This window comes from Anolis sagrei, chromosome 2 (genome assembly GCF_037176765.1).
Source record: "Anolis sagrei isolate rAnoSag1 chromosome 2, rAnoSag1.mat, whole genome shotgun sequence".
Classification (NCBI taxonomy): domain Eukaryota; kingdom Metazoa; phylum Chordata; class Lepidosauria; order Squamata; family Dactyloidae; genus Anolis; species Anolis sagrei.
The window spans coordinates 221,136,346-221,152,333 of NC_090022.1; the positions used below are offsets into that span (position 1 = coordinate 221,136,346).

The window sequence follows — 15,988 nt, forward strand, 5'->3', positions numbered from 1 at the left end:
CCATTCTTTTACTATGTAGTAGCATTTGGAAATGGCAGATCTTGGAAATGGAGGTGTTGGATGTTTTTGTGTCCTCTCTGATTCAGATACTGAAAAATTGCCAAGATTTTAAGGATCGCTCCATCACTGTCCCCGCTGACTTGAAACAGACCATTTCCTTTGAGATTCTATCTTAGCCAACAAACTACAATGAGGATTTTATACTGGCAAAAACATGTAAGCATATTTGAGATCTTTTGAAGAAGGGGCTGAGTAGCAGTCAGGACGCAACTTGTATGCCAACGCTTTGATATGTACTTACAATAAAGTGACCGACTTCAAACAAGGTTATCAAGCACCCTGTATTTTAAGGGAATCTTCCCATATTTCTAACCACAATTCAACGTTTGGAGCCATCTGGCAGTGGTGGCAATGCGGTTTAGCTAGTTTGCTACATTATAATCCCCAATACCTCTCCTTTCTATATAATCAGTAGGCTTGAAAATTGCTACCAGGCTAAATAAACAAACAGACCAACGTAGGATTAGCAATTTTCTTTATGGCAGGAAGTTCAGCTAAGTGGCTTCTGGCCAGAAATCCATTCTAAATAAAGTACTTTCCTCAGTACAACAGAAAATAGAAAACTGCTCCTGTTCCAAATAGTGTCTGGCTTTCCACCATATTATGGTGTGTGTGCACCTGTTTGGCTGGAGGTGATCTGAGAGCTGTACATTCAAGTAATCCGATGGAGTGCAGACACTGAAGTCCTTGCTTGGCTCCTGTTCTTACCTCAATTACGTAAAAGGTGGATACAGATAGCCACATTTACTATACAATAATGTCCTGTTAAGTGCATCTTTCACTTTGATATCTGGGTTTTGCCACAGTCAAGAGTTAGGAGAGCTTTACCTCATCCCTGCCTCCCCAGATTCCTCATGAAATACTGAAAAATGGTAACAGTCTTATGACTTGGCAAGGATAGCTTCCAAGTAACTTGCTACTTACTGAATATACTCATGTATAGCTCAACCTCATGTACAAATTGAGGGCAGGTTTTGGAACCAAAATTTTCTATTTTGATATCACCCATGGAACAGTTGAGGGTCATTCCACAGATAGGTGACAGTGTCAATGCCAATACCATTTTCCCACTGAGGCATTCAAAAAGGCAAGAAGCGGCATCATTGTGGAGAGCAGAGGGGGTTGGTGCTTCTTCGATTCTTCAGGGAATGACTGCGCTCTTGCCTTTTGCCACTCCATTCAGAGAAGACAATATAGGGATTGATACTCTTTTCCTTCCTCTGCACTGCACACAATTTCCTTACTGACACAATATAAAGCCCTTGAACCTTCCCTACATGGCCATTCCATGCTTCATGGTGGGAAGCATCTGGTTACCTCCTCATAACCAGCTGCACAATGACATCAGTGCTTTTTTTTCTCGTGTCCGTAGAGACTTGAGAAACTTCAAGTTGCTTCTGATGTGAGAGAATTGGCCGTCTACAAGGACATTGCCCAGGGGATGCCTGGGTGTTTTGATGTTTTACCATCCTTGTAGGAGGCTTCTTTCATGCCCCCGCATGGGGAGCTGGAGCTGACAGAAGGAGCTCATCCATGCTCTCTCTGGATTCGAACTTCCAACCTGCCGGGCATAAGGGTTTAACCCATTGAGCCACCAGGGGCCCCTACATAAGTGCTGATCTCAGGGGATCTCAGTCTCTGCAATCATTGGAGACTTAGCTAGATGCTTCTTCAAGTCTGGAAGTCGGGGACAGGGTACATGGCACAGCATAACATAGATCTGCACAGTAAACTGATCAAATGTTGGATTGATACCAGTGAATCATTTACTTCAGAGATGAAGCAGGCAGATTTTTGTTTCCTTTATCTCAAAAGTAAGCATTGAGGAATCCAACCTACAACCTGAAAATGCCATCTCAGATGTCTGTGTTTCACCCCAAGTCAATAATATCTCGAAATTGCAACTCCCTTTTTTGTCAAAGATGGGGACTCAGCATTTCCTCACTATATTCAGTATGTACTACTAGGTGTAATTGAAAACCTACCACCAATTCTGCAGTATCCATGCCAGGGCTGAATTTAACTGCAACCCTCAAGGTTAAAACATCCCGCCACATTTTATTTTGGATTTCCACACTTCTTGCCCCACCCGACAGCCTGTTGAAAGATTCTGGACAACTGAGAAGCACGAACACTTTTGTGGGATTATATTTGACTTAATAAAGGAGGGTGGGCAAAGTAAGACCTAGGCATTTTCTGCATCTCCAGACAGCCCTTTTCTGGGGAAAACAAAGGATGAATTGCCTTTCTGGAAGCCTCAAGGAACAACAATTCACCTTTCAAATAGCTTACAGGAATGAAAATAATAAACTCTCCTTATATGTAGGACTTTAATACTTGTCATTGCCTAAAATAGTTTGGGGGTAAAAGCGAACCATGTAGTTTGATTACAATCAAAACTATGTTTCTGTGCCTTAAATTCAGTACTGTATTCTTTGTGACAATTTGCCAATATCCTTTACGTTCTTTATTAGCTTCAGTATTTTTCTTTAATGTGGTATTTAAATTTCAATGTATTAGATCTCCAGAGGACTGCAATTAATCTTTTATCTTGTTTTGGCTTTGCTTCTTTTTTTTCCTAGGTTCTTTTGTTTTTATCTGTTTTTATATAGTTTCATCGCAATCAATGAACTATACATTAAAATATTTTTAGGTTCTGACTGCTAGAAGTGTCTGAAAAGTAGCTGAAGTGAACAACACAAAGGAAATATTTATTTAATGAAAAATGAAATAAACCCAGAAGGGCCCTTCCACACAGCTCTATATCCCAGGATATCAAGGCAGAAAATCCCACCATATCTGCTTTGAACTGGGCTTTCTGAGTCTATAATCAGACAATGTGGGATTTTCTATCTTGATATTCTGAGATATAGGGCTGTGTGGAAGGGCCCACAGTCACTCCAGACAGGCACGTTTTCCCATGCATGGTGGACATGTGAAATCACCAGAAAGTATTGGAAAGAAGTCCAACAGAAAATGCTAGACATAACAATTAAAACAGAACCAAAATACTTCTCCTGGGAATGCTGGACATAGAAAAGTAAAAGATAAAGAAATACCGTTTAACTATTTGGTAACAGTTTTATTTACTGTTCTAATTTTAGAGCTAATCACATCTCAACAAAAGATGCCCCCAGGCCACACCTAAAAATTGCCAGGCCATCAAATGCTAATCAAGGTGGCCAATTCAAACATTTGCATCTCCTGTGCCACAACAGCTGTTTACCAATAATGTTTTCGTTCTTTATGTCTTAGTGGAATGTTCCTGTTTTATTTTTATTTCGATGCTTAATTCCTTCGCTGTATGTTTTCTGTTGTTACTATCCATTGTCCTGTATTATTTTGGTGTGTTTGTACCCATTTCAAGGCATTGAATGTTTGCCTTTTAAAATGTGTAAACCAGGGGTCCTCAAACTTTATAAACAGAGGGCTAGGTCACAGTCCCTCAAATTGTTGGAGGGCTGGACTATCATTTGAAAAAAAACACAAACATGAATGAATTCCTATGCACAGTGCACATATCTTATTTGTAGTGCAAAAAAACCCCCACTTAAAAACAATACAATAATTAAAATGAAGAACAATTTTAACAAATATAAACTTATTAGTATATCAATGGGAAGTATGGGCCTGCTTTTGGCTGATGAGATAGGATTGTTGTTGTGTGCTTTCAAGTTATTTCAGACTTAGGTTGACCCTGAGTGAGGGCCAGGTAAATGACCTTAGAGGACCATATCTGGCCCTCGAGCCTTAGTTTGAGAAGCCCTGGTGTAAACCATCCCCTGGGCAAAGTCCTTCCAGATGGCCAATTCTCTCGCATCAGAAGTAACTTGCAGTTTCTCAAGTCATTCCTGATACGAAAAAAAGAAAGTCACAGTATAGCCATAATATAGGGTTTGTTATTATCCACGGTTTCAGACATTAAAGTGAGTTGTGCTGTACAAGAAACTAGTAACAGAATACACTCATAGAGCCCTATTTGTGCAGCTACATATAAATGAAAGCCTGCATAGAAGAGTTACTGGTCACTGAACATTGAACACATAATTTTGTGCAAAGGTTTTCATTTAGTCAAAAATCTGTATTGAGTGAGTAACTGTAGACTTTCATATGTTTTTAGACAGTAGTCTTAATTGGTCCTAGCCAAGATAAGTAACAGTGAGAAATGTCTCTGGAAAGGTATACAGATGCTGGGGAAAATGGAAGGAAAAGGAAGAAGGGCTGACCAAGGGCAAGATGGATGAATGTTATCCTTGAAGTTACTGGCTTGACCTAGAAGGAGCTGGGGGTGGCCACAGCCTTCATGGAGCTCTGGCGTGGTCACAAAGAGTCAGAAGTGACTGAACGAATAAACAACAAACAGCGTTCACAATCCTAACATAGTTAACATAGCTGCTGTGGATTTAACTTTGTAAAGTCTGCAATGGTGAAGAGTTATAGAAGGATTATATGCCATAGTTGCCCATTCTTTTACTATGTAGTAGCATTTGGAAATGGCAGATCTTGGAAATGGAGGTGTTGGATGTTTTTGTGTCCTCTCTGATTCAGATACTGAAAAATTGCCAAGATTTTAAGGATCGCTCCATCACTGTCCCCGCTGACTTGAAACAGACCATTTCCTTTGAGATTCTATCTTAGCCAACAAACTACAATGAGGATTTTATACTGGCAAAAACATGTAAGCATATTTGAGATCTTTTGAAGAAGGGGCTGAGTAGCAGTCAGGACGCAACTTGTATGCCAACGCTTTGATATGTACTTACAATAAAGTGACCGACTTCAAACAAGGTTATCAAGCACCCTGTATTTTAAGGGAATCTTCCCATATTTCTAACCACAATTCAACGTTTGGAGCCATCTGGCAGTGGTGGCAATGCGGTTTAGCTAGTTTGCTACATTATAATCCCCAATACCTCTCCTTTCTATATAATCAGTAGGCTTGAAAATTGCTACCAGGCTAAATAAACAAACAGACCAACGTAGGATTAGCAATTTTCTTTATGGCAGGAAGTTCAGCTAAGTGGCTTCTGGCCAGAAATCCATTCTAAATAAAGTACTTTCCTCAGTACAACAGAAAATAGAAAACTGCTCCTGTTCCAAATAGTGTCTGGCTTTCCACCATATTATGGTGTGTGTGCACCTGTTTGGCTGGAGGTGATCTGAGAGCTGTACATTCAAGTAATCCGATGGAGTGCAGACACTGAAGTCCTTGCTTGGCTCCTGTTCTTACCTCAATTACGTAAAAGGTGGATACAGATAGCCACATTTACTATACAATAATGTCCTGTTAAGTGCATCTTTCACTTTGATATCTGGGTTTTGCCACAGTCAAGAGTTAGGAGAGCTTTACCTCATCCCTGCCTCCCCAGATTCCTCATGAAATACTGAAAAATGGTAACAGTCTTATGACTTGGCAAGGATAGCTTCCAAGTAACTTGCTACTTACTGAATATACTCATGTATAGCTCAACCTCATGTACAAATTGAGGGCAGGTTTTGGAACCAAAATTTTCTATTTTGATATCACCCATGGAACAGTTGAGGGTCATTCCACAGATAGGTGACAGTGTCAATGCCAATACCATTTTCCCACTGAGGCATTCAAAAAGGCAAGAAGCGGCATCATTGTGGAGAGCAGAGGGGGTTGGTGCTTCTTCGATTCTTCAGGGAATGACTGCGCTCTTGCCTTTTGCCACTCCATTCAGAGAAGACAATATAGGGATTGATACTCTTTTCCTTCCTCTGCACTGCACACAATTTCCTTACTGACACAATATAAAGCCCTTGAACCTTCCCTACATGGCCATTCCATGCTTCATGGTGGGAAGCATCTGGTTACCTCCTCATAACCAGCTGCACAATGACATCAGTGCTTTTTTTTCTCGTGTCCGTAGAGACTTGAGAAACTTCAAGTTGCTTCTGATGTGAGAGAATTGGCCGTCTACAAGGACATTGCCCAGGGGATGCCTGGGTGTTTTGATGTTTTACCATCCTTGTAGGAGGCTTCTTTCATGCCCCCGCATGGGGAGCTGGAGCTGACAGAAGGAGCTCATCCATGCTCTCTCTGGATTCGAACTTCCAACCTGCCGGGCATAAGGGTTTAACCCATTGAGCCACCAGGGGCCCCTACATAAGTGCTGATCTCAGGGGATCTCAGTCTCTGCAATCATTGGAGACTTAGCTAGATGCTTCTTCAAGTCTGGAAGTCGGGGACAGGGTACATGGCACAGCATAACATAGATCTGCACAGTAAACTGATCAAATGTTGGATTGATACCAGTGAATCATTTACTTCAGAGATGAAGCAGGCAGATTTTTGTTTCCTTTATCTCAAAAGTAAGCATTGAGGAATCCAACCTACAACCTGAAAATGCCATCTCAGATGTCTGTGTTTCACCCCAAGTCAATAATATCTCGAAATTGCAACTCCCTTTTTTGTCAAAGATGGGGACTCAGCATTTCCTCACTATATTCAGTATGTACTACTAGGTGTAATTGAAAACCTACCACCAATTCTGCAGTATCCATGCCAGGGCTGAATTTAACTGCAACCCTCAAGGTTAAAACATCCCGCCACATTTTATTTTGGATTTCCACACTTCTTGCCCCACCCGACAGCCTGTTGAAAGATTCTGGACAACTGAGAAGCACGAACACTTTTGTGGGATTATATTTGACTTAATAAAGGAGGGTGGGCAAAGTAAGACCTAGGCATTTTCTGCATCTCCAGACAGCCCTTTTCTGGGGAAAACAAAGGATGAATTGCCTTTCTGGAAGCCTCAAGGAACAACAATTCACCTTTCAAATAGCTTACAGGAATGAAAATAATAAACTCTCCTTATATGTAGGACTTTAATACTTGTCATTGCCTAAAATAGTTTGGGGGTAAAAGCGAACCATGTAGTTTGATTACAATCAAAACTATGTTTCTGTGCCTTAAATTCAGTACTGTATTCTTTGTGACAATTTGCCAATATCCTTTACGTTCTTTATTAGCTTCAGTATTTTTCTTTAATGTGGTATTTAAATTTCAATGTATTAGATCTCCAGAGGACTGCAATTAATCTTTTATCTTGTTTTGGCTTTGCTTCTTTTTTTTCCTAGGTTCTTTTGTTTTTATCTGTTTTTATATAGTTTCATCGCAATCAATGAACTATACATTAAAATATTTTTAGGTTCTGACTGCTAGAAGTGTCTGAAAAGTAGCTGAAGTGAACAACACAAAGGAAATATTTATTTAATGAAAAATGAAATAAACCCAGAAGGGCCCTTCCACACAGCTCTATATCCCAGGATATCAAGGCAGAAAATCCCACCATATCTGCTTTGAACTGGGCTTTCTGAGTCTATAATCAGACAATGTGGGATTTTCTATCTTGATATTCTGAGATATAGGGCTGTGTGGAAGGGCCCACAGTCACTCCAGACAGGCACGTTTTCCCATGCATGGTGGACATGTGAAATCACCAGAAAGTATTGGAAAGAAGTCCAACAGAAAATGCTAGACATAACAATTAAAACAGAACCAAAATACTTCTCCTGGGAATGCTGGACATAGAAAAGTAAAAGATAAAGAAATACCGTTTAACTATTTGGTAACAGTTTTATTTACTGTTCTAATTTTAGAGCTAATCACATCTCAACAAAAGATGCCCCCAGGCCACACCTAAAAATTGCCAGGCCATCAAATGCTAATCAAGGTGGCCAATTCAAACATTCACACCTAGCTCCAACAGAGAAGAGTTCTTTCTCCCACCCTGGACTTTCCACAGATATATCAACCCAATTTTCCTACAACAACCCAGTGTTTCATAAGTGGTTACAGATAGAAAGGGGATGTAAGGAAGAGAAAAGATTCAATTTTTGTGAACTTTGAAAGGACTATACAACACCACAAAGTAGATGGAAGTCAACATACCCCAATCTTCCCCTTCTCCCCTTTTATATACTTTTTATTATATTGTAAATATTCTTTGTATGTTATCAATATTTTTTTAAATATCCTGAAGCTAAAATGTATAGCTAAAGACTGGCACTAATCACAAATTAACAGAGGTAAATAAGCATAGTCGAAACCTTGCATTCCCAAAGCTACAAAGCACAACAGAAGACAGGAATAAAATAAGGAAATTTTATTTTGAAAATATGGCAAGAGTCTAAGGCACTTCAAACACTTAAATGCGTTGAACTGAAGTGAACATGACAGGGAAATAAGCAATCCATATATGTGTGTGTTTGCGCTGCCCAGGAACATCCAGAACTACATTTCATTTCAGTAGAGATTAACTTTTTGCAATGTATGTCAGCGTTCATGTCAATGACAATTAATAAAAGTCTATTAACAGCTATTATATCGGAAATACAGCATTATTGTTGTTGTTATTATAGAATAGAAAGTGTCAAAAATACTGACATAATCTTTATATAAAAGCTGTACAAATCGGCAGCACTTTGTTTAGCAAGTCCCAGGTAATAGACCAGTCCATCTTCCAGGGTGAATGCACCAATCCACCCGCTGAGATTCCAAGGAGCTAATGTAGTAAGCAGTTGCCACATTTAGAATTTAAAATAAGCTTTAAAACAAGACTCAAAACCATTGTGGAATGACAGTTATAATAAAAATGTTCTTGCCAACAATTTCAACAGTAGCAAATATAAATACCTGTAAAGAACATAACTTTAAAAAGCCAATAAGATTTGTCTGGATGGGGGAATACAGTCATAACTGAACAAATAGCTTAAAAAAAGACCTTTATGTAAGGTAACAGAAGGGTATATACTATAGCTCCCAAAACACACCCTCACAAAAATGTTATGCCAATTTTAGGAGGCTGAAAAGATAAGTAAAGTGAAGACTCATGAGGCTATGAGATGCCGTTTGGAGCCTATCTGCCTCTCCTGTGCCTCCATAGTGGGTCTTGTAACACCAACATACCATGCTAACGTTTTCCTATACCTCATGGTATACCTATTAGATTCTGCAGCAGCACGGAGACCCTTGTGTAATCTGTGTAGTGACCAAGTACACATAAATGGCCGTGGAGATGCAGGGGAAGCGGAAATCATCAATCAACCACTCCATGTACCACCAATACATGATCCTGAGTAATGCTGTGTAACAGGGACATTGTCCTAACCCTTTTCTGTCTTTAGCTCTACAGATTTGCTTTGTTTGCTGGTGAGCTCAGGCACAAGGCAATTACATTCAATATCTGTCACTGTAAAACAGTAACCACTAGCAGCTCGGGGAGGTGACATTAGTGTTTAACAGACAAATGCTGTGCACTAGCAATCAAACGGGCTTCTGTGGGCAGGACCAGGAGATGGCTTCCTTCCGAGCCTCGGGGTGCCCTAGAAAAGAAAAAGGCAGAGAGGAGGGTTAGAAAATGGGAAATAATGGAGCTTGTTGCAGAAAGTCATGGAACTCTTCAGTTCACTGACTACTTGTATTGAATTGAGGATCAGTGCAGCTCTAGCAGCGACAGTTCAAGCCTGAAGCATTGAAACTTTCATGAGATGGTGCTCAGAGGAGATAGTTTTTGCAACAGCAGACATGGAGGTGGATGGGAAGAAAAAATAGCATGGGGCAGGAACCTTTTTATACAATATAAAAGAACTTTTTCAATATAAAAGGACTGCAGAATGTATCACCTCCACGCTAGAGACTACAGTGGGTAAATGTGCAACCTGGCTTTCTCACTGGTCCTTTAGATGTTATTTAAAACCCAGAGGACCTTTTTATTAGCTGCCCCTATGACCTGCTGGAAAACACAATTAAATACCCATCTCTTCCTGCAGGCTTACCTAGCCATTTTTAAACTATGAATTCTAATTTTACATTTTGTGAGTACTAGTGTTCTAATCTTTGTTATATATATATATATATATGTGTGTGTGTGTGTGTGTGTGTGTGTGTGAGAGAGAGAGAGAGAGAGAGAGATAATGTGCTTTATGTAGGTTATCCCCCACCTCGAACAGTGAGAAAGGCAGGTAACTAATAATGTTTTTGATTCTTCTTATTATTAGCGTGCCTTTAATGACTTTTTGTAGTAAGAAATTCCAGAAGTCACAAGAAAAAAAAATTTGGCAATATATGGCAAGCAAGGAAGACGATAATAATAATAATAATAATAATAATAATAATTCTTATCCACCTCTCCTCATGGCTCGAGGTGGGTTACAAAACAATTAAAATACATAAGCACATTAAAAACACTACAAATTCACACTAAAACGTACCTCCATAAAAGTTACACATCAAATCATATCTCTACAGAATACATACTAAAACACACAAAAAGAGATCAAACAAAGGACACTTAAAATTCATGTTTACAGACTGTCTGGGTAGGCCTTCTGGAAGAGAGAGGTCTTTTCATGGTTTTTAAATTCTGACAGCTGATATAGCTCATGTAATATGGTTAACACACAATATCATTACTGCTGTTTCTAAACTCAGGGATGGGGGCTAACTTGCATTTGCTCCAAGTCATTCCTGGGAGGCATTGCTGACATTTCCAAGGGTGCCTGTGAGACCTGGAGAGGGAAGGGGCATCACCCCCCTCCCCTGGCCCCTCTCTGTGCCATGCAGACACCCTCGCAAATGTCAGCAATGGCTGTTTGGAGAAATAGGGCTGCCACAGCAATGACACACAGGACCCCCAAGCTAAGGGTGGCCATTCAGTTGGGAACACTGGACTCTGTCCTGCTGCCACGTTGGAAGGACGCAAGGAGTGAAGTCAGGGTTTCCTACCCGTGTAGATGTGCCCAATGACCCAGAAAGGCTTCCAATCACCACAGAAGCCCAAAATGAGGAATATAGCACTTCCCAACTCACCGGAGACTGGGTTTTGGAAAAGTTTGCATGAGCATAGAGAAGAACAGCAATATCCTTGTGGCCAGCTTCAAGGGCTATTGAAAGTGCTGTGCTCCCATCCTTAGAAGAAGAGGGAAGGAAAAACATAAAATAAAGATGAGGTTTATGTAAGTCTTTTTATATGAAATAAGTAAGATAGCCAGCAGGGATTCAATGACTGTCCCTGTCATTCAACCAGACAAATATAGAAATCAAGTGATAAGTTTTGCACATTTGGGCGGGTGGGGAGAATGTGATAATCGGGAATTTATTTGTTTCTCAACAAAGCCGAAAACACAAGCCAATTATAAATAATTATGAATAAATCTCTGTTTAATGAAAAAGAGAATTATATTTTGGAGGAGGGCAGAAAAGGGAAAATGTGAAGAAGAGAGAAAGCTTAATAAATCAGAAAGATTAGCTATGATAAATCATTAAATTAACCACATTATCTATTCTTAACTGCAAATTCTTCTAAACTGAGGCTTCTTTTTGACTGATTTTCCTTTATGTGTAAACTGCTATACTAGAGAACAAACCACTACTCAATATGACAGTGTGGTAGAAGGAACTTGGTGTACCACTGAAAAAAGATGCTGCTGTAATTAAATATTTTACATTATCTTACTGTTAACCACAGTTTTCATTAAAAAAAATCTTTGGCTGTTTGCTTCGGTTCTCCACCTACTGATCCAATTAATTTCACTTTTAACCATCTTATTTTCCAAGAGAAAAATTTAAATCAAGACAGTTCCCAAGAGAATTTGGCAGAGAGTTATATAAGCACAACATTCAAAACAGTCAAAGCAACTTACAACCTTTTCCTGCACTATGGTTTTAGGTTTTTAGATCTAAACTTTACAAGTTTAGTATACACTATAACTAAAATAATACCACTTCACATGTTGCAACCACACACATGTTGCAATTGCACTTTACAACAGAATAGAAAAGTATTCTAAAACCCAAATGTAACAAATGTGAGGTTGATGTGGAACATTACCACCCTCCATTGCAATTTCTATTCATCTTCTAGGCATAAAAGGTTTTCTCTTCGGAAAGAAACATTCTGCACACTGTCCCTCCTCACATGTTTGCTTTATTCAGGATTTAGAACACCCAGATACAGGTACTATAAAGTATAAATATTTCATACATGAGAATGTAATATGGAAGTGAGCAAGATTTTATTATCACTGAAGGCCAACACATACAATTTTATATATCAATACAATTGCCAAGGACTAAGGATTGGCAGATCCAGATTTCTTCCAACCTATATAGGAATTAAATACACATAACCCTAAGCAGGATTAAAACTAATATCAGAACTGCAACAATTTGGTTATGCTTTTTGTTTGCATCAAGATCTTAAATGGTTTGTGTAAAATCACACTATAGTTAATGCATAAAAGATCAGACTAGGTACAGAGTTCATCATGTCTTCAGGGAAACCACAGTATGAAACTGTAGTTAGTGTATTTACTCATCCTATATGTGCTTTTAAATATTATGTCTTGGCAGTCAGATGACAAGATAACTAGGTCTACCTGGACCCTCCCCAATTCTGCCACAAGAAGCATTCCAGCCAACTATGAACCTGAATCAGATGGGATACTGAGAGTTTGTGGAGGTAACTCACATTGTCCTCCAGGGTGCCATTACATCCAGACTGAGCCAGCAAAAGCTTGACAATCTCAACATGTCCATGTTCACTAGCGCACATCAAAGCAGTGGAGCCTTCGTCATCCTGGATGTTGACATCTGCACCACAAGCGAGCAGAGCCTTCACCATATCTATTCGTCCATGGCTGACAGCAAGCATCAGAGCAGTCTGACCAGCCTGCATACAAAGGAACAAAAATTATATCCAAAGTTATGGAATGCAGTACCTATCAATTTTTTTGAAGGAAAATGACCATAAGGATAATTCCTGACTGGCCTGAAGTTTTACTGGTTATTACATACAGTCTGACTGAACTGTATATCAGCATTCATACATGGGAATGCCCCTTCATATAGACTCTTGGCTTATTTCACTCTTATCCTAGGGTTCTCTTGGCAGGATACATTTAGAGGTTTGCTTTCTGCCTTCCTCTAAAGCAGTGTTTCTCAAACTCCATTCTTCCATGTGTTATGGACTTCAACTCCCACACTTCCTAAAAGGTGATAAGTTGGCTGGGATTTCTTGGAGCTGAAGACCAAAGTACTTGGAGAAGCAGAATTTGAAAAACAGTGCTTTAAAGAGTATTATTTGCCACAGGTGAGGAAGAGTGAGTTTCCGTTACTAAGTAGAAATCTGAACACTGGACTTCCAGAGTCCTGGTACAACATTCATACCATTATACCATACTAGATCACCATCTGTATTTACTCATACCGAATATATGAATGGCACCGGCCCAGTTTACCTGTCAGAATGCATCTCCTTTTACAAACCACTGCAAAGACTAAGATCTTCTGGGGAGGCTCTGCTCTCGGTCCTGCCACCGTCACAGGCACATTTGGCAAGGAGGAGAGAGAGGACCTTCTCAGTGATTTACCCCCCGGAACTCCCTTACTGGCGAGAATAGATCAGCCCACTCCCTTCTGTCCTTCAGAAAGTTGGTAAAGACCTGGCTGTGGGACCAAGCCTTTGGGGCAATGTAATGATGCAATAATAGTAAATCTACTCTGCTGACTGGAGCCAGCATGGTGTCTTGAGATGGGTTTAAACATTTGATTTTAAGGTAGATATGACTGATTTTAATGTTTGTATATATTCATAGTTATTTTATGCCCCAGCATGAAATGCTTGCCTTGAGTCCCCTTTGGGGTGAGAAGGGCGGAATATAAATGTTTTAAATAAATAAATATGCAACAAGCAGTTCATTTCAATTTGTTAAGGGGCTTGCTTTTTAGCCTTCACTCTCTAAGATGAACAGGTGTTTTTGAACAGAACATGATGAGGACAATCTAAAGCAGTGGTTCTCCACCTGTAGGTCCCCAGGTGATTTGGCCTACAATTCCAAGAAATCCCAGCCGGTTTACCAGCTGGATTTCTGGGAGTTGAAGGCCAAAACATCCGGGAACCCACAGGTTGAGGACTACTGACCTAAAGGATGTTATCTCTGATTAACTCTAAGAACTGTTTTAATAGAGGGTCACCTTTTCCAGTAATATAAACACAAAAAGAGGAGAAGCAAATGTGTTGTTCTTTACTTGTTTCATCAACAATAAGATAAATTCACACTTAATGCTTACACCCCCCCCCCCCCCCCGGCAGTTTGTTATAAAAAAGCATATATTAAAACAAACTCTAACTGGCTAACCTCTGGCAATTCCCATTAAATCATTTCTTAAGAATTATAACTTTGTGAACTCAGGTCATTACCATATACCAGCAATATCTATAGTGAAGTTCTCTTGCATGCACCAGGGCAAAAAACAAATAGCTTGTTCCAAGTAATGTAACAGAGAGGGGTAGCACAGCGTAAGCTCTCTTTCCATGATGCCACACCAGACAGTGATTCTTTATTTTATGTGACTGTCTCCTCAAGTGTTCAGTAAGGCAAGCACAGATCAGTACCCACCTGACTGGCTTTAGCATTCACATCTCCACAGGCGAAGAGCTCTTCCACAATTCTCATGTCTTTCTCAGCATCCACAGCTGCAAGAGCAGCCAGCATAATGGGGGTATAGCCAGCCTTGTTCTGATGATTTACGTTGCAGACATCTGCAGGAGGATAGATGAGAGAATCTCTTGAGAAAGTTGGAGGCATAAAAGCTGCAATTGTGCAAAACAACTGAATAAACTGTTATTAGAACAGTCTTTTGGAAATGCAGTAATTGCTTACATAATAAAGACGATTCAGAAGAACTTGCAAAGGGGAAAAGAGAGGAGAGATGATTCTTCAGCCAAATAAAGAAAACAACTCTCTCTTTATAGTGTGCATGGCAGCAGCAGATCTGGAAAGAAGGCTCAAAGCCACATTTCACCCAATTGCTAAGACAGTTAACTTAAAGGCCATTGTTCCCAAATTCTATGAGCTGGAGACAGCACCAGTTTCTGCTGAGAGTTTCAGGTATGTAGTGGGAAAACCTCAGATTTACATAAGAAACATGACATAAATAGTGAAATAGCGCCTGAAATATTAAGAAGTTCTGTCTCCTTGACACTCTGTCCTTTTATACCACCAATAAATATTTGAACAAAGCACTTCAGTATTTGTCCTTTTTATAAAGCTTTCAGACATGACTGAACAGTTAAATGGATTCCTCCACCAAAGAGTATTTCTATGGGACTAAAACCCATTCAATTCCTCTGAGGAAGTGCCAGAAACCAAGGAAGTTGCTACTTTCATCCAGCTATTGTACATCAGTTAATTGTCTCTTCCCTAGAGTTCTTAAACGAGATACTACCAAACTTGCTAATTTTTCTATGCAGTCGATCAGTGATGCACTGATCTAATTATAAACAGTAACATTTTAAAGAAGGAACCCACATACTTCTGGAAAGGCTCCAGCAAGGTAAATCAACAGCAAAGAAACTAAAAAATATATTGATTGTTGGGTTCAAGAAAAATCACCAAGTGATATTATAAAAAGAATGGACAACAGAATAAATCAGTAAAATTACGTCACAAAGCAATTTCTGAATCATGAGAGTTAACACTACTATCTCTTTGTTGGAGTGCAAATGAAGATTTGCATTTCACAATACATTCTCATAAACAACTGATTGTGTATTTATGTTTGACAGCACATTTAGATATTGCAGATACAGCATTTGGAAAGGCTTAAATGCCTTGACACTTTCTGGGTGGTAAGATAAGAGTTTAGTCAAAGATCTATAGGAGATGATAAAGACCACTCCAAATTGTATGCAAGATGCTACAAACTTATTAAGCAAATGAAAACACTTTTTTCACATGTTGATTTTGAAAAAGTACTCCATTATAATCACAGTTATGTCATCTGGAGATTTCTTAGCTGGATAGTTTGGAAATACAAACTCAGAACAGACAAACAGACAATGCATTGCTTGCTGGTTTACTTCTTCAAATCTTAAAAAAAACTTTAAAAAAAGAAAAA

At 39.4% G+C, this 15,988-nt stretch overlaps 1 protein-coding gene across 2 annotated transcripts in view; it reads right to left on the bottom strand.

Moving 5' to 3' along the window:
- Nucleotides 1-8,177: 8,177 nt before the first annotated feature.
- Nucleotides 8,178-15,988, bottom strand: part of KANK1 (KN motif and ankyrin repeat domains 1) — a 122,807-nt gene continuing 114,996 nt past the window's right edge. For both annotated transcript variants that reach the window (XM_060762251.2, XM_060762252.2), the window contains exons 9-12: nt 14,488-14,630; nt 12,558-12,758; nt 10,898-10,996; nt 8,178-9,411 (exon numbers count right to left, since the gene is read on the bottom strand). In XM_060762251.2, coding sequence (XP_060618234.2) covers nt 9,346-9,411; nt 10,898-10,996; nt 12,558-12,758; nt 14,488-14,630 — 509 coding nt within the window. In that variant the 3' untranslated portion in view covers nt 8,178-9,345. The remainder of the gene's footprint in view (nt 9,412-10,897; nt 10,997-12,557; nt 12,759-14,487; nt 14,631-15,988) is intronic.